Source organism: Perognathus longimembris, chromosome 22 (assembly GCF_023159225.1).
Source record: "Perognathus longimembris pacificus isolate PPM17 chromosome 22, ASM2315922v1, whole genome shotgun sequence".
Classification (NCBI taxonomy): domain Eukaryota; kingdom Metazoa; phylum Chordata; class Mammalia; order Rodentia; family Heteromyidae; genus Perognathus; species Perognathus longimembris.
The window spans coordinates 9,756,266-9,775,454 of NC_063182.1; the positions used below are offsets into that span (position 1 = coordinate 9,756,266).

Consider the following 19,189-nt stretch of genomic DNA (forward strand, 5'->3'; position numbering starts at 1 on the left):
TTATCATTTCTAATCGCTATGTAGTATTCCATTGTGTATAAGTACCATATTTTTTGGATCCATTCATCTGTGGAGGGGCATCTGGGTTGTTTCCATATTTTGGCTATTGTGAATTGTGCAGCGATAAACATGGATGTGCAGATGTCTTTTTGATATCCTGAGACCTGTAGTTTGGGATAGATGCCTAGGAGTGGTATGGCTGGGTCATAGGGTATGTCTATGCTGAGCTTTTTGAGGAACCCCCATACTGTTCTCCAAAGTGGTTGTACTAATTCGCACTCCCACCAACAATGGAGAAGGGTTCCTCTTTCCCCACACCCCCTCCAGCATTTGTTGTTGCCTGAGTTCAGAGTATAGGCCATTCTAACTGGAGTGAGGTGGTATCTCAGGGTTGTTTTTATTTGCATTTCCTTTACTTCCAGGGATATTGAACATTTCCTCATATGTTTCTTTGTTATTTTTATCTCTTCTCCTGTGAAGTCTCTCTTTAGCTCCTTTGCCCATTTAATAATTGGTTTATTGGGTTTGGAGGGGTTTTTTAAGTTCTCTGTAGATGACGGATATTAGGCCTTTGTCTGTTGCTGTGCTGGTGAAGATCCTTTCCCATATGGTTGGCTGTCTTTCTAGTTTGGTGGCTATGTCTTTAGCTGTGCAGAAACTTTTTATTTTGCAGTAGTCCCATTTGTCGAGTCTCTCCCCTATTTGTTGTGCCTCTGGGACTCTATTCAGGAAGTTCCTTCCTGTGCCTATAAATTCTAGCGTCTTTCCTATTCTGTCCTTCAGTAGTTTCAAGGATTCGGGTCTGATGTTGAGGTCCTTGATCCATTTTGAGTTGATTTTGGTGCATGGTGATAGGCTAGGGTCTACTTTGAGTTTTTTACATATGGCAACTGCAGTCATTTTGAATGCTGTATATGGTAACCCAGGATCTGAATCTTCTGTGTATCTATTATTTTTCCTTTGGCTTTGGAACAATTCTTACAAATACACACACACACACACACACACACACACACACACACACACACACAGAGGACATTAAACTCATTAAAACTTTGAACAAGATGCTGGTATAGTTCTCCAGCATGCTTTATCTTGTAATTGGATGGGTGTGTGAGATATAAGAAAGATTTTGTTCTTTGTGCCGGCTGGTCTTTCTATAGGCCAGCCCCATTGGAATCCCAATGGTGTCTGCTCAAGTCTCTCTTCTCTGATGAGCTACAAACTCCAATCTGAAAATGTGCTATTCTATGCTTTTCTTTTCTGATGGAAAGCATTTTGAGGGTTGCCAGCAGGAGAGAGAGGAGCTGGATGGAAGAATCACTGGCCTAGCAGTCCAGAAACCTCAGTTTATCCTATTGTGATAGCTCACTTAACATGTGAGCTTGGGCACACCATGTACTCTTTTATGCTTTATTTAACAGTCTTTAAAATGAAAGGTGAAGAGGATTTTCTAATTCTCAGATTCTTAGAAAACATCCTTAAACATGAGGTCTGTGTCTAGAAGGATATTTTGTAATGATAAAAGAGAGGATATAAAATCATTTTCTTTTCTGTGATCCTCCCTCCCTGTATCTAACTTTGCACAGACTCAAAGTTAGATAATTTAGAAGTTGACACAAATGTGTCTTTAGGAGAGCAAGTCAAATGTACTGGGATTACATTTTTTCTGTAGACTAACGAAAGAGTTTATGCTGTGATGACCCAGCTTGTTAAATGAGATAAAAATGTCAGGCACCTATTTAATTTCTGGCTCACTGCGGGGATCAGTCCAGATTTTCTTAAAGAATGAAGAAGATATCATCATCATAATACCTATCACTTATCAACTTGCCCAGTGTGCCAAGATATACTCCTGAGTAATATGGATTCCCACTTCAAGGAACAAGTGTTAGTATCCCTTTGCTACACACAGGGAAAGGAAGTACGGATTGGTCATATATTTAAAAACCTTTTACCAAATAGCAACACTGGCAGCATTCATTCTACAGCAGCCTACATTTTATGCCAAGGAGCAAAGTAATCTTACATTTTCCAAGAGCTTTTTCAGCTTTTTAATGATGTATTAAATTAAACACCCACTCACCAAATATCTGTGAGCGTTGGTTGTAGCAGATGGGTTTGGGCGTTCGGTGCTGGGATGTATCCCGTCACAGCTGATCATTTATTGGTTCCCTGACTGGTTGAATGGGGTTGGCATCTGTACCTGAGGGTCCTTTTGCCCCCCCCAACAGTTTGTGGGTATGGCGACCAAATTATCTCATGATAAATATCTCATCAGATGTATAAACAGAGGAAGGGGGACTGTGATCAAAAAAGTTTTAGATTCATTTTGGAATTTAGCATTTCAGTTAGCATTCCCAGGAAGGCACATTGTGTGTGTGTGTGTGTGTGTGTGTGTGTGTGTGTGTGTGTGTGTGTGTGTGTGTGTGTGTGTGTGTATTCCAGAGTCCCTAGGATAGTTTTCTTCTCCCTCTGGCAGAATGTGAAAATGCAGATCACTCCAGACCCTCAATGATAATCAGCTCCAGTGATCATCATTGTAAAAATCCTTGGAATCTATTTGTTTTGATTTGCATTTTTGGATTGCCAGAGGGGCTGAGCATTGTTGCATAATCTTTACAGCCCTCTTGTGTGTTTGTTTTGTAAATTACATGTACTTTTCCTTAATTGGGGTTCTTGCCTTTTTTTTTTATTACTGTCTTATTAGAACTTTAAAAATTCAAATAGGATGCCAATTCCTTATTTGGCTCTCTTTTTAAAATTTTGTTTCATATTTTAATATTCTCTATTCCTTTGAAAATGTTTTATTAATCAAAACATAATTTTTCTTTTGGGTTCATATCTTTGATACTATTTTTAGCAAAAGCTTTCTGAGCCCTTAAGTGATTTAAGTATTTGCTTACACTGTTTTTAATATTTTCATTTAGAATGTATCTGAAAGTATTTTTGACATATGTCATGGTACATGAGGCTGGCTTAATTTTTTTCCATATAGTTGACCATCATCATAGTTGACCAGCTCATCATTATCATTGAATATCCACTTCTTTCCCACTAACAGGAAATAGCACATTTTGTTGTTGTTGTTGTTTTGGCCAGTCTTGGGGTTTGAACTCTGGACTTGGGCACTGCCTCTGAGCTCTTTGTGCTCAAGGCTAGTGCTCTATCACTTGAGCCACTGTGCCGCTTCTGGCTTTTTCTGCGATTAACTGGAGATGAGTCTCATGGACTTTCCTGCCTAGGCAGACAGGCTTGGACTCATGATCCTCAGACCACAGCCTCCCGAGTGGCTAGGATTGGAGGCACGAGCCACTTGAGCCTGGCGGCACTTGTTTTTGTTTTTTTTTTAATATACTCAAGTCATATATGTCTATCAATCCATGGGTGTTTTATGTTTACACACACACATACGCACACCATGTGTACCCATAATTAGGTCTTTTCTGGAGAGGTGATTGTTCAGGTCTTTTGCTTATATTTTATTTGGGTTATTTGTTTTCTTCATATTGAGTTTTAAGAGTCTTAATATGTTTTAGATATGAAAAATATATCTTTTCAAATAAAAATAAAAGATAAGAGATACAGCTTTTATATATCTTTTATCAAATCTGTCTTTGAAAAACACACTAGCTGTGATTTCCTTTATATTCCTTTTTATAATATCTTTTGAAGGCAAAGTTTTTAATTTTAATAAAATCTAACTTGGCAAAATGATTTTCTTTTATGGGTTATTTTTTTTTATCATACAGATCTTTAAGTCTCATATCCTGTCATAACAACAGATAGACTAGTTATGTAAATGATACAATGCACAAGCAGCATGTTTTATTAAGCACGGTATTAAAGTATAGCCACAAACTCAAAAACATGAGCAAGTAGGACCAAACCACTAGCAATGATGAGGAACTGCAGGAAGAAGCAGATGGAAGATAGGTGATTTCTGAAGGACCTGTGAGATACTGAGAAGTAGGGGCTGTCTTTCTGGGAGTAGAGGGCTTGGTGTTGATTTGAGACCAACATCTGAGAAGGAAGGTGTTATAGACTGCAACAAACAGAGAGTTAAGATCCAGGAGGGAAAAAAATGATCCCACAAAACAGAAGAGAAACTGAAATCTAATATTTCAAGATAATCTAGATGAGAGTAAAACAATTTAAGCACATGAAGTAAAAAGCTATATCCAAGTTAGAAAAAAAACCCATACATTGGATAATGTAAAGATATAAGAAAGAGTTGATAGCTCAGAGAGTGGAAATTAAAGTAAAAATATCCTAAGAAAAGGAAGATGAAGCCAGGCGCCGGTGGCTCATGCCTGTAATCCTTGCTACACAGGAGGTTGAAATGTGAAGATCATGGTATGAAGCCCAAACAGAAACTTTAGTGGAAGAGAATGATAAGAAATTTGTATCCAATGCTTAACGAATGAAACGGTAACCTCTCTGTACATCACTTTGACAATAAATAAGAAAAATAAAAATAAAAGAATAAGAAACTATCAAATACAAAAAAAATTTATAAAAAAGAAATTTGAAAGGAAGTGTGGGATGTGGAAGATAGTCAAGGCAGAGTCTTATAGTGTGTGTGTGTGTGTGTGTGTGTGTGTGTGTGTGTATGAACCGTTTGGCATATATACTTATATATGTGTATGTGAATACTTATATATACTTATATATGGTATAGATAGGGATCTGTGTATATGGGTCTATATATGCATATATGTGATATTTGACTATCTATACAGATATTTGTAATCATACTACTTGCATTGTGATAAGTCATATTACTTACAATTTTACAAGTACCACAAAACTGATCCAGAATGAACACCATTAAAATATGTTCTAGCAAAATAAGTGTACCATAATGAAAATCTTTTTGAGATACTGGAGGAAAAATATCCAATAAGGAAAAGAAATCCGGTGGACACTAGACTTTAATAGCCATGCTTTAATCTAGGAGACAGTAGCAAAACATGTATGTTCAAGACAATCTAGAAAAGACAAAGTGAAACAAATGTTCTATCTCTAATGAAATTGTCCTTCAAATATAAAATCACATTTGAATATACCAGACCTCAGGAAATGGATTTCTCAGGAACCCTTCTTGGGGACTCTTTGATAGCCACTGTGATTGTCATAGGGACTGCTTGCTGGTACATCAGACATGGGGGTTCATTAGACCCCCTAGCTTCTGTTTAGATCTCTAATCATTCTGGACTCCCATATGTGTTTCTGGTCCAAAGACAGCTGTGAAAGAGGTTTTCGTATTCCGCTGCGGTAGTACCATTTGTCTTCTGCTCAGGTTGAAGCGGCTCTTTGTTGTTTGGGATGTGATTGTTTTGTCTCCCTGGTGAGGAAAGCCACACGGTGATGAAGCCGTAGTTTGTGTGGCCTGTTCTTCACCCAGCATACAAATAATCACATCTTTCAAATACCAAAAGGGGCAAGTAATTTGTTTTCATTGGTCTTTCTGTTTTAAACACAGGGAAAAGCCCACTCAACCTTGCTTAATAAGAAAAAGGGCAATTTCTTGGCTCATAGGATCTAAGAGTCCCTGTGGCAAAGCTTGAGTCTTGAGGGTCTTGGTGTCTTTCCACAGTATTGCCTCCATTCCTGCATTTTGTCAAGATGTCACATGCATCTTTGACAAGCACTGAGCTTCTATTTAAAAATAAAAAGAACAGTTTCTCAGTATTTTTTTTTACAAACTCCTGAGATAAATATATATTGGTCCAACTCAAGTCCTATGACTAGTCCTAACCAATTGCTCTATCAGGGAAATTAAATGCCTGTGCTATGTTCACAAATAGACTATGTTGTCTTTAGAACTGCCAGATTCCCAAACAGAAGCCAGTGGCTTCTGGAAAGAGGAAAGGAAGGAATGGCTGTGGGAAAAGCTATCAGTGACGGAGTTTTTAATTGAATGCTCAGTTGAGTCCTCTGGAGATGATCAGACATTGACTTGTCCATTATGGTAAGTTATATAAATAGGTACTCAGAGTTAAGGCTGTGACCATTCCTTTTTGGTCTCTGGTTCTCCAATCCTGAGTTCTTGATCTATTTATACTTCCACCAGTTAGTTACCCCGCTAACCACCGATGCCTAGGAAAGCCTAATCTCCCACCTGTGACATGCTTGCAGAGTTGTAAGGAGAGTGCAAGAGTTGTGTGTGAGTTGCTTGTGAGGCAATCTCCTTAGGTTAGGAGTTCTACACAAAGTGGAGCAGGCCAGGAGTACTCTCTGTCCCTGACCCGAGAGACGTGACACCATTTTGCCAGCTGCTGGAGCATGAGGGAACTGGGTGCTGGGTTCAGAGTTCAGGTTCTCTTTGAGGAAGATGTTTTAATGCTTTGAGAACAGCGAGAAGTTGAGGCTTATCTTAATTGTAGGTGAGCAGAGCTTTAGAGCAGAAACCAAGGGGAGCTGTGATCCCTTTGTTGTTGTTGATTTGCTGTTGCCTCTGCTGGTGAGCTTGTTCACTGTATACCCTTTCAGGATCCTGGAGGAGGTGGGGGCACTTCCTCAGTGAAAACGCTGCAAGTAAACAGTTTCCACGGACAGTGCTCCCCTTCCCACCCCCTACACCTTCAAAACACCAAGAAGTAAGATCGTGGACATTCCCACTGGCCCCAGAGGTCAAGGTGAAAGGGAGACATCTCTTGGGGTTGTGGACTGGGTGTGAGTCCCACAAAAAGCCCAGCTTCCCCTGGGAGCATCCGACACCAGTGCGAAGCTTTCCCCAAAGTGGAGAAGTTTTAATGGCATACAGTTTCACTTGGGTGTTGTTGGTTGTAAATGGTGCTTCAAGCACCAATAATTGCTTGGGAATACTAATTGGCTTGCCAAGTAAGCAAAAACTACTTTTCCGAAAAAGTCGACATTTGCATTTTGCTGATGACTCCTCATGCGTTACTTTCAACCAGGATTTGTTTCAATGAGATTAGTTTTTTCCCCCGTGGGAATCAGTCCCTGACACATATTCATCACCCACCCGGCCTCTGTGAGGGAAGATTGCCCATGCTGCAGCGGGAGCCGCCCTGAGTGACACTGGGTTCTTGGTGGAATACCAGATGGGGCTAAAAGCCCACAGTCGCTTGGGGGTCATGGCTGCTGTAGATGTTACTCTCAGAGCCAAGCAGGGAAGGGGTTTCATCCTTGGTTCTCCAAGGCAGCTCTCGCTTATCAGTAGTAAAACTGAGCACAGAGACACGATGGATAATGGAAATCCACAGGAAAGCTCTAAAACTCATATTTAGCAGATGGCTTATTTTCTTGCCCATCAAATCTGTTTACCAGGACTGCTGACCACGGAGTAGAATGGACTGCTTTGAATTTCATCCCTTTCCATTTTCCTCCCGTCTGCATTTGCTTTTCAGGAGCAGGGAGACATTGGCAGGTGAAGAGCAGGATGGGTGAGGAGCAAAACAGGATGTTTTGAGTTTTCCGTGGTCTGGGAATAATCAGAGGGCGTCCTTGGCTTATTCTCTGTTATACACCATAATTTTACCAGCTTAGAGTCATCCAGCAGTGACTTTTAGCAATAGGATACTTAATGAAAAGAAGGGAGTTAGTTGTGAGATGTCACGTTTCCCCATTGCCTTTAAATTCCTCTGCCGTCTGGGTCAGACCCTGGGTTTGATCTTGAGAGTCTTGGAATTGCACTCCGTTTGTTTACGCACTCGGCCTAGTGATGCTCTGATGGGATTGTTATTGATGGAAGCTCCTTGCCTGGAGTTCTGCACTGCATGCGTGTTGCAGAGGAAGCCTTTTGACGCAAGCACACATCAAAGGGCAGCCGAGCCGTCCTCTTCTCCCTTGAAGTTAACTCTCTAAGGCTCCCTGGTGCTGGCCTCCTTAGACTACTTGTCATTTCATGAATTACAGTCTAGACATTTTCTTTCCTTTCAATTTTAATACATAATCAATATCAGGCTGCATTCTTTTCTCATAGCTGTAGATGTTATGACTACTATATAAATACTTTCTCTCCTTCATCAGATATTTATGAGGGAAATGGCTCCTCCATTAGCCTATGCCAGCCAAGTTTTCCGTGCTCGGTTCTGATGGCATCTGTATAACTGCTGGGTTTATGGTTGTTTTCTAAAAAAAAATTCCTGTTTCAGAGCAAATGAGAGGACAGGCTCTTTATCTTTTTTCATTGCTGTGTTTTCCAGGCAGACGGAGAGGCAATATCTTCTCCTGGCCTAGTTCAGTGAGGCTCACTGACGGCAGCCATCATCCTTAAGAGCAGCCTCATCCACAAGTGTGGTGCTGGGGTGTGGAGAGCAGGGCTCGGGGGGCCATTGTGTGAGATGCAGGGTTGAGATGTCGTTCACTTTGTCTGGTGCGCGGTGTAGCCCGGGCTCTCACCTCCATCCTTGCTCATCATTTGTCAGCCACGTCTTGAAAGTCTTATTTCTGAGCAATTCTAAAACTCTTACTTCACTTTATCTGTCTTGCTTTACCACCTGAAGACCTTCCTGGAACAAACAAACAAACACCTGAGATATAAGCACATTACACGAATAAGAGCATTTCTTTCCCAATAAGGGAGACCTGAGCTTCAAGTTCTGTGCCATTTGCTTGGGCAAACTTCTTACCCTTTGTACAGCTTTAATTTCTTTAGCCATGCAAAGGGGCGCAGGATGCTCTTATGGGATTGCTACAGCCATTCCATGAGGGAATTTCTCTCTGTGTGTGTGTGTGTGTGTGTGTGTGTGTGTGTGTGTGTGTGTGTGTGTGTTCCATCAGCTCCTTCTGGGAACATGGAGGTACCAAGCAGTTATTCATCTTGAGCAAGGGCCCTGAAATCTCAGCTCAATTTTCTGGGATATTGTTTTACTAGATTTCAGAGACATGATGTATTATCTAAGAGATCTTCAATATAGCATCTTGTCTCATTACACAGTGCCTGCCCCCATGGTATTTGTTGAATTATATACCTGTAGTAGTCTGTGTGAGGGGGCCACGACTGAACATGAAGCAGATGTCTGCTCAAGGAGTAGACTAATGGCTCTTAACCTTCTGCACTCATAGACATTTAAATAGTGCTGACCTCTACACCCCTCCATCGGAAACTCTGACTCTGTTGATGGAGTTGAGCCAGGCACTGGTGTATTTTGGAAATTTCTCAGATTGTTTCGAGTAGTCACAGACATCTAGACCAAAGATAGAAGCTGAGCTGGGAAGGGGCTTATGAGAGATGCCCACTGACCTCTTAGACCTTGAAAGCTCTAGACTGACAGAGATACTGGGAAATGCTGAAGAGTAGCTAGAGCAAAGCCAGGGGAGGGCTGGAAGTTGAAATAAAGGCCGAGCCAACCAGTGGGCTGGGGCTGGGGGAGAGAAGGAAGTAGAGTGTTGTGAGAGCACAGTTGCCCGTTGCTGGAGCAGGGCACACGCAGCAAGGTGGGGTTCTTCGTTTGGGGAGCTAAGGAGGAAAGGTCACTGCTCTGCCTTGGGTGAGGCATGAGGAGGATCCACACATTTCCAGAGCCGGTCCTGGCAGGTGAGCAGACTACTGAGCCCAGAAGATGGGGAAAGGCTCTCTACTTCTCTTCTTGAATCTCAGTTTTCTCCGATCTGATGATATCTCTAACACTGAATGCCAAGTTCTTTAGCAAGATTCTGGAAGCAGAAACTACCCGGGACTGTGGAAATCACCTCTAGAGTGAGATCACATGACAAGTGAAGGACTCAATGAACTGTCTTGCCTTCTCTCACAGTTCTGTCTCTGTTGCCTGTGTCCTGAGCCAGTTCAGCTGCGCTTTGAAGTTCTACCAATTAAAACAAAAATCAGGCTTTGCCTATTAGTCCTGTAATTTGTTTCTTGATCTTTGCAGTATGTTTACCCTGGTATAGCTTCTACTCATTGGAGGGGTTTTTTGTTTGCTTGTAGGCTTCCTCTGCTGGTCGTTGCCTAGGATTGGCCTACAGAGGCAGCAAAGATAGCCTCCTGGGCTCTGTTGGCAGAGAATCCAAGTTGGGTAACTGGGAGCATGGATCAAGAGGGAAACGACCAGTCCAGAGACATGATGCAAGTGTCGGTCATGATTACGAGAGCCAATAAACGGAGGCACCTAAGCTGGAGATGCAGGTGGAATGACAGCGTTGGGAGGGGCACCCTGAGGTGTGGCTGGGAGGTGAGGGACAGGTAGAGACAGGAGAGGCAGGGCTGGGAGAAGGCTCTGGCTCTGCCTTCTCAGCGAGACTCATAGCTCTGTTCTCTGCTGAGTTGGGTCCGTTGTGTGCAGGGGATGGTTGTGGCTGTGAGAGAAAGCCTTTAGGCAGGAAAACAGGATCTTCTAGCTTGAGTGTCTCTTTTAAAGATCCCAGCTGCCCTTCAGTAGTATTGCTCGCTTCCTGCTAAGATCACTCGCCTGAAAAGTGCTAAGCACCCTATGTGGGACAGAGCTGCTCAGGGAATGGGCAGGCCTCAGATAATTCTCCTGAGTGGGGTGTAGACTACTCCATTCTACCACTGAGCAAGGTGGGCTGTGTCACCACTTCCCATGCATAATGGTTAGGGGAATTTTCAGGGAGGGGTGAGTTGCCCTTGTTTTTTTTTGTCCACCTGCAATGGCCTTCCCCTCGGTCACATGACCTCCCAACAACTGGACTGTTTCTGAGGAGCACATCTGTTTCAAACAATACACACCTTGAGGGTGGAGCCGAGTGGGGTTGGCAGGACACCGGGCGATGGGATGTGACACAGCGAGAGACCGAGGACAGGCTGTTCTTGCTGTCAGTCCTGGGCTGGGCACCAGGCTGCTAGTGTCAGCACGGGCCCGCGGGATACTTACTTGTTAATTTTCTCAGTGGAAAGGAATGTGAGAGAGGGAAACACTCAACTCCAGCGTGTGTCGTGTTTTGCGTGTCATTTTCACCTGATGCACAAAGGCCTCGTGGGCACCGAGATGACCACCTGCAGCTAGGGAGAAAGGGCTTCCCCCTCCTCACGCCTCTGCAGGGTTTTCAGTCTCAGACTTGCTATCCAGAAGGAAAGGCCCAGGCCTGGTGCGGCGGGGTGGAGGTGGGGAGGCCCGGGCCCCCAGCTCCCCAACTTTGTGCTTTTACCCAGCCATGGGGGGCGGTGGATGAAGAATCTAGACCAAGAGGAAAGAAGGGGGCCACTTCCGAGTTAAGCAAGAGGAAAAAGAGGAGGAAGGGAAGCTTTTAGTGTTTCAAAATATAATTTATAGAAAGTCCTGCTGTACTGGTTTGTCCTTTTCCTGGCTAAGGCCTCCTTGGGCCCTGGCATGGCCGCTTCTACGATGCTCTTGACAGTCCTCCTTGACAAGGAGCTCATGCCAGGCTCAGCCCCTTAGAGGAAATCAAAGTTCAACCTGCGGAGGTGAGTCCAGGAACTTCAGCCAAGTTAGTCTAAAGAAAATTCCATTTTAGAAATCCCAGCAAAGTAATTTAAAAGCAAGGCCAAATGTTTGCTCTGCCTTCGGCAAAGGTAGTGTGAGCCAGTGAACACCTAAGAACCACAGGCTGACGGCAGGAGCCTGAGGGAGAGTCTAACCTCTTGTGGTCCTGGTGTGTTTTATTGCATTCACTTGAGGAAATGACTATACTAACCCAGGAAGATAAGCGAAATAAGATCTAAATATAGAGCAGCAATTAAGCCGCAGATATGCTGAAGCCTCTAAGGTTGAGGAAATTCCCACTCCATTTTAAATTTCAGGGTAGTAGTTACAATAATAACAGTAGTTCCTAGGACATAGAAGGTGTTGAATTGTGTTCTCCCACAAAATGTGTTCTCCTATATTATAAAGTAATAACTATGTACCACGAGAGTAATGTAGAAATAACTGCAAGTCACCACTTGGCAGTTAGAGAATATATCCTTTCAGATATGTGTGTGTGTATATATATATATATATATATATATATATATATATATATATATATGTGTGTGTGTGTGTGTGTGTGTGTGTGTGTGTGTGTGTGTTGATCCTGGGGCTTGAACTCAGGGCCTGAGTGCTGTCCTTGAGCCTTTGTGCTCAAGTATAGTGCTCTACCACTTGAGCCACAGGCTCTCCTTCTGGTTTTTGCTGGTCAGTCAGAGATATGAGTCTCACAGACTTTCCTGACCCATCTGGCTTCCAGCTGCAGTCCTCAGATCTCAGCCTCCTGAGTAGCTAGGATTGTAGGCATGAACCACCAGCTCCTGGCTATATATTCTTTTGTAAAACCAAGATTGTACTATACATGATATTTTATACCCGTCGCCATGTCAATGGTTCCTTCTGTTTAGTATCTACTATGTGGCACACTGTTAATACTCTGTGTAAGGAAGGACTTGTCAATCTGTGTGACTTATAAGAGCTTCCCCTTCTCACATGCTGTTCTTTATTTAGCAGGTATCTTCCGCAGAGGTATGCATCGGACCCATGCGACTGACACAGGACCCTATTCAGGTATGCCTCCATTCCTCAGTAGGGGCTTTATTGTCAGGGCACACGGTGTTGAGGGGACCCTCTGCCTCAACAGCAGATAGCCACCCTTGCCCCCACACCTGCTCATGCGCAGAGTGTGTTTGCAGTGGTTTACTTGAGGACCCAAATTATCTTCTTGATGACATCACCCCGTTTTGAGTATAAACATAAGGAGTTGTTTGCATGATGGATTGTGAGGAAGAATAACTCTTACACCCAACACTAGACTGTCCTGCTTCTTTTGACATGCAGGAACAGAAGGTGGTGAAGGCAGGGGCTTTGCCACGAGACACGGCTGGGTGTGAGTCTCGGCTCTACCTCCCACCAGCTGTATGAGCTTGTGTGCATTGCCCCCCTCCTAGGTCCTAGTATCCTGCTAAAAATGGAGAACATAATGCCTTTCTCACTTGTGAGTGAGGTGAAGGCATCGCGTGCCCAGAACTGAGTCTGGCAAGGCAGTGTGCTCAAGAGGCATAATGTGCTATTATAGTTGCTTGGGAGTAGAGAAGAGTGAAGCGGGGAAGCGAGGGAGGGAAAGAGGAGATGAGAGAAAAGGAGAAGAGAGGGGAAGAGAGAAGAGGAGAGGAGGGGAGGAGAGGAGAGGAGACGAAAGGAGAGGAGAAAAGAAGAGGAGGAGAGGAGAGAAGAAAATGAAAGGTTCTCCTTTCAGCTCAGTGCGACTTAACTCAAGCAGCCCACTTACCGGGCTCCATGACACAGGAGGAACTGGGGTCCCTGACAGAAGGCCCAGCCACCTGTAGGATCCATCGGACTCTAACAATGACAGCAGCTCTTATTTTTCTCATACCCTATTCAGCTCCCTTGGACCCTCTCAGGGAAACATGTACAAAAGGAGTTATGCCTATCTAAATAATTGACAAATCTCCCTCAGCATATAAATCAGCTTCTTCATCCTAAATAATGAGTCTCCCTCCTCTTTGCTGTAGCTTGCCAGCCCCTGACGGCTCAGCCTGGCCTCAGGAGTGAAGCCATAGACAAGTGTAGCCATGCCGGTAGAAACGAGCTAAGGAGATGCACAGTGTGAGTTACGAGCAAATGGAAAAAAAAGACAGTCATGCTTCAGGGTTGTTTGAGAAGGAAGGAAATACAAAGCCCCGGAAAGGAAAAAACAACAACAACAACAACAAAAGGAAGAGATTCAGCTTGGGAAAATTTGATGAAAATAAGCTTAGAAGCAGAGAGAGAGAATAAATATAAGCTACAACTATTTGTATAGAATACAAACAAGTGGAAAATTCCACTAAACATTCTGAGGGCATGTACTTCATACTCCAGTTTTGAATAAAGGCAATGACAAGTAAAGACACTAATACCGGACATTTGTTCACAAAGCTGTTTTCTTAGTACTTTGGGTCGGGGGAGAGGGGGTAATGTCCTTTTCAAACAGTCTCATTTACCTTCATTGTCCCTGTGTACTGGTAATGAATATTCATGCTAAGGATGTCTCCTACTTTGAAAAATGTAAGTTGTCAATTTGTAAACTATTTCAAATATTTGTAAAGGTATATATAGTATATCCACTTCCATCAAATATTAACATTAGCTTTATTCATTTGGGAGAGGTAAATTTTTTTCCTTTTCAGAAACAAAGATTGCAGCTGGATACCTACTGGCTCATTCCTGTAATCCCAGCTCTCTGGAGGGGGGCCGGAATATCTTAAGTTTGAAGCCAGCATAGACTACAAATTGAGAACTTGTCATAAAAATGTAAGGACTATGGACATCGTTCAGTGATAGAACACTTACTTAGCATGTACAAGGCCCCGAGTTTAGTCCCTGGCACTGCAAAAGAAAAAGAAAACCAAAAGGAAAAAAGATTATAGATACTGTTGAACACTTGGCTTATCCGTGTGCCCTTTTCCCAAAGACTTCACACTGTTGTATCATTCTGAAATTCATTCTCTTTATTAAGTGTCATTTGATGTTATGTCAAAGAATCCATTGCTTAATCTAAAGTCATGATGTTTTAGTTCTTTGTTCTCTTCTGAGTGCACTATAATTTTAGCTTTTACACTTAATTTTCTGAGCTACTCTGAGTTAACTTTTATGTGTGGTATGAGGTAGGGATCTGGCTTCAGTTTTTTTTTTTTTTGTATGAAATAACAAATTTTCCCTGTAACATTTGTTAAACACACACACACACACACACACACACACACACACACACATTTCTGCACTGAGTTGTTCTACATTGACACCTTTGTTAAAAATCAGTCACCCAGAAATGCCAGAGTTTCAGAGAGATTCTCAGCTCTCTTCCACTGTTTTTTTTTTTACATCTTCCTTTGTGTCAGAACCACACCGTTTTGACCACTATAGCATTTGCAGTTTGAAAATTGTCAAGTGTGAGTTCCCCATTTTTATTCTCATCTTTCAAGATTATTTTGGCTATCTGATGACTACAGCTTCACTGAACTGATTTATAAATAGACTTTTTATAGATTATTATAAGCTCTTACAGACTTTTGTGAAGTATTTGGGTAAGTCCATTCATCATTTTTTAAAATGGAACAGGAGTTTTGAACTCAGGACTTTGTACTTGCTAGGCAAGTGTCTTCTGTTGGACCGGCCCATTTTTCTTTTGTTATTTTTAAAGTAAGGTTCATGCTTTTTGTCAAGGCTAGCCGTGGATTGTGATCTTTTTACCCGTGTCTCTTACACAGCTGAGATTACAGGTGTTCATTACCATACCTGTCTTATTCTTTTGAGAGCATCTCACTAACTTTTTTGCCTGGACTGGTCTTGGACCCTACTTTTCCCGGCTCTGTGTCCCACATAGCTGAAATTACATAGAAATGAGTCGTCATACCTGGTTTCCATTTTTTAATTGAGTTAATTTTTTTAAGTCTTTGAAAGAAATTCTTCACATATAGCTGTTAAAAAGTCCTTAGTCAGATTTTGAGAACATTATCTCTCAACCTGAGGTGCTTTCATTCATTTCCTAACTCTGGATTTTGATGAGAATACCTTTTTCATTTTGTATTTACTTGTATAAAACATGCTAGGCATCCATATTTTAGAAAACCATCGCAAGTTATTCTGCATTTTCTGTCTTTTCAAACGTGGTATAATCTTTTGCAGGATTTAAATCTCGTTAACAGCTTTACTTTCCTCTAATGGAAAACAGTTGTCTGTAGTTTTGAATTTATTATATTTGATATATTCAAGTACACCAAAGTATTTTTGGCTTTTTATATTATTTTGTATACAAAATAATTATAATAAGATGAATATTAAATCTACCAACCAAAGGAAGATCTAGAATGCCAGTGTTACTACATACTAGGCCTGGTTCACATCACATGAATTTGGACCCTAATGACAGCTAATGAAAGTGGTGAAGAGTCCTTCTATTAGTGATGGAATGATTAATTAAAAGATTCCTTAAAAAATAAGAAATTCGACTTAGGACCCAGGATGCCTATATTCGTTGGTATCTGTTATTAAAACATAGCGGAACTAATTGATCCATTCAACAAGAATATATTGAAGCTGGGTGCTCGTGGCTCATGCCTGTAATCCGACTCCGGAAGCTGAGATCTGAGGATCATAGTTGGAATTCAGCCAGGGCAGGAAAGTCTGTGAGACTCTTATCTCCAGTTAACCATCAAAAAGCTGGAAGTGGAACTGTGGTTCAAGTGGCAGAGCATTAGTCTTGAGCAAAAAAGAAAAAGCCCAGGGACAGCACCCAGGCCCTGAGTTCAAGCACTGGGACTGGCACGTGCTCACACACACAGAATCTACTGAGAACCTACTATGTGGTAGGCCTCACACAGGAAATAGGGATTTGGCACACACAGAGGTCTGAAAAGTGGATTTCATTGTTCATAATGCTCTTAACTTTAGGGACATTGGTGGCTCGTCAAGTATTTTTGTGCTTCTGCTACTGACTATACAAGTGCCTTAGAAAAATCAAACAATGTCCTCATGCTTTCATTTTTGTCTTTATTTTTTCCCCCTTGGAGAAAAATATCTATTTTGTTACTTCACTGGAATGCCAAAAATATTAATTAGTTACATCAGCCAAGAGCCCTAAGGGCTTGGGAGGAAATGGCTTGATAAGACTGTTTCAGGATGTGGTTGCTTTGGAGAGTACATTTCTGAGTTCACCAGGGGAAACTGGGATGTGGGACGTGGGGCCATGCACGCCCCCCCACGAAGCTGGCTGAGCACGGGGAGGCGTGGAAGGAACTGGAAGAGCAGTGTGGTGCTATACGGCACATCTCTCCTGGGTGAGTGGCTATGACTCAGAGAAAGTAAGATTTTCCAATCTCGGCAGGAAAATAAAGAAGTAAGGGAACGATTATGAGGCAGTCAATTCCTATTCACAGAATGCCGTCTGCAAGTCAAGTGGCTTCGTCTCCGTCAGAGCTCGGAGTGCATTTGTTTCTGCTTGGAGTCCTCTCCTCCCTCCTGCCTCACCAGGCTTTTCAATGAGTTTGGAACTGGACCCCACAGAGGTGGCCTAAGCTACTAAGCAAGCCTAAGCCAAGCAAGGAAGGCACCGCTTTTCAAAACGATTCTTTCCTTTTGTAGGAAATTTTGTGGAGTCATTAGTATTGGGGATCATATGACCTCATGGGAATCTGATGGTCTCACATTAAGCGAAATGAGCACTAGAGAGGAGAATGGAGCGATAGAGATGTACAAAGTCAGAAACTTACTTCAGTCAGCATCTGCCTTCCGGTCTGTACTTCCTACTCCTACCAAGCTGTGTCTTCTGCTTACTTCATCCAGTCTGGCCTTGATTCACATCCTGTTGTGTGTGTGTGTGTGTGTGTGTGTGTGTGTGTGTGTATGCATGTGTCTTAACCACTCAAGCCTCAAGCCTTGGTTCCTGTTTGTAATATGAGGACCACCTCCATAGTTACTGAGGGATTATTGAGTGGGTATATCGCAAGAACTTTAGGTACAGTGGCTGGCCAATAGAAAGGTCTCATCAAACTATAGCTCTCGGTGACATTGCTTTCCTAGACACATTAAAGAGGAATTCCCACCTAGGCCAGTTGGTGCACACCAGAATTGGCCCCCTCCTCTGATCATACTGGCCAATCGTGTAGTGTTGTGTGAATGAGATGGGCATGTCTTGTGCGTGTGGTCTGCTCTAGAAGATGCTTGTTGCTAGGTGTTGGCTTAAGGCCAACTATTCTAAAGATTGAATGTAAATCCATGTGAAGAGTCTATTTGGAGACATGGTAGACCCTTATTCAGACAGAACACAATAACTCATATATGTACTCTTTTTCAAGTTAAGAAAAAGTAAGTTTTGTTTTTCATCCCTCTCATAGCCTTCCCAAGAGAAAACAGTTTGACTCTAAGTTAGTTATCAAAACAAATATTGCTATTCTCAAAAATTTTTTTTCTCAGCCTTTTCTTGACAAAACTTGTGAACGAAATGATTGGAAGGATTTCTCTCAAGGCACAGTGACATGAAGCAGGTCTAGGAACAGCGCGCCGAAGGAGGGCTGCGAAGCCGCTTTGCTCAGGGAAGTTACTGTCCTCGTCTGTGAGCCGGGGGCTGGCTGGCTGATTCCCAGAGCCCCTTGCTACTCTCAGAAGTCCTGCGGGTTGTGGTCCCTGCTGCTGACTGCCACAACCCACAGTCCTGTGCTTCTCCTCTGAAGCCTCTCCCAGCAACTGCTCTACCGCGTTCTCTCATCCAGCCCTGCGCCAGCCCTTATTCCACCATTCTAGCTCAGAATGAAGGACAAACTTTGTGTCTCCAAGAAGCTGGCTGCGGAGTTCTTTTGGAGATAGAGAGGCTCTGCCTCACAGCTTGAGGTCTTTGAAAAGCAGGGAGGGAGCCCTCGCCTTGCACAGTTCCAGGGTTCACAGTTAGGTACGTAATACCAGGCCCACAGTGACACATTTCAAATTGCACCTACATGAGAGTATAAGCTCCGCTGCTAGCTCCTCATACACCAATGACTCTGTAATAACAACTGTGTAGCACAACCGGTGGCCATGCATGTCACTTCTTTCAAAGCCGCCATAATTGGCTCCTTCCTACTTGGTATTCAGCTTAGGCAAAGTGTGTAGTTGTGTCGCCTCCTGTCTCTCAGTGATCATCAGCCCACACAACTTCATACAAAAGGAGATCACTGAGAGCGCAATGAGCCACTGATGTGTAGCAAAGAAGTGAAAAGTGATGACACTGCAAGTGAAAACCAAATCGAAGGCACTTAGACCCAGCGGCCTATGGGAAGGCTGGCACTGCCTTCCAGAGACCCAGGACCAGGACCCAGGGGACTGGATGAAGACAGCTTTTGGATATCAGTGGACGGTGGTTGGGACATGAGAGATAGAATGCCACAGAGGAATCGAGGCCAGCAAAACAAATCACCTCCATTTCAGGAACCCCAGGAACAGTGTGTGACAGCGGAAACACAGAGGGCAATGTGTTGGAAGCAGATCCAAAGTTGAGAGGATGACAGTTCACCAAGGCATAGAGAAGATGCCGTCCTTCACATGGCTAGCGGATGGGCAAGCACTCTGCCACTATTCCAGAAGTTTTTTAAAAAGAAATAAAATGTTTTAAATTTCTAATGTCTATAATTACAGTGGGCTGAATAAATATTTGTTTTACTTAAAAATTTTTTCCTCTATGTGTATAGCCAATAATAAAAGGTTTACAGTATTTTGACAGAAACCTTTAATGGTCACGAGACCGTCATAGTTTTTACCTTTATTAATTCAGATCACTTTGTGTGGTTATTTTCGTGATC

General features: G+C 42.7%; 1 protein-coding gene across 5 annotated transcripts in view; it reads left to right on the forward strand.

The window, feature by feature from the left end:
* Pde8b (phosphodiesterase 8B) overlaps positions 1–19,189 on the forward strand; it is a 159,498-nt gene that overhangs the window by 75,510 nt on the left and 64,799 nt on the right. For 2 of the 5 annotated variants that reach the window (XM_048331394.1, XM_048331396.1), the window contains exon 2: positions 12,366–12,425. In XM_048331394.1, the coding sequence (XP_048187351.1) occupies positions 12,366–12,425 (60 nt within the window). Of the gene's footprint in view, positions 1–4,803; positions 5,975–12,365; positions 12,426–19,189 lie in introns of those variants that run through there. The other 3 variants (XM_048331395.1, XM_048331397.1, XM_048331398.1) reach the window with 2 other exon arrangements.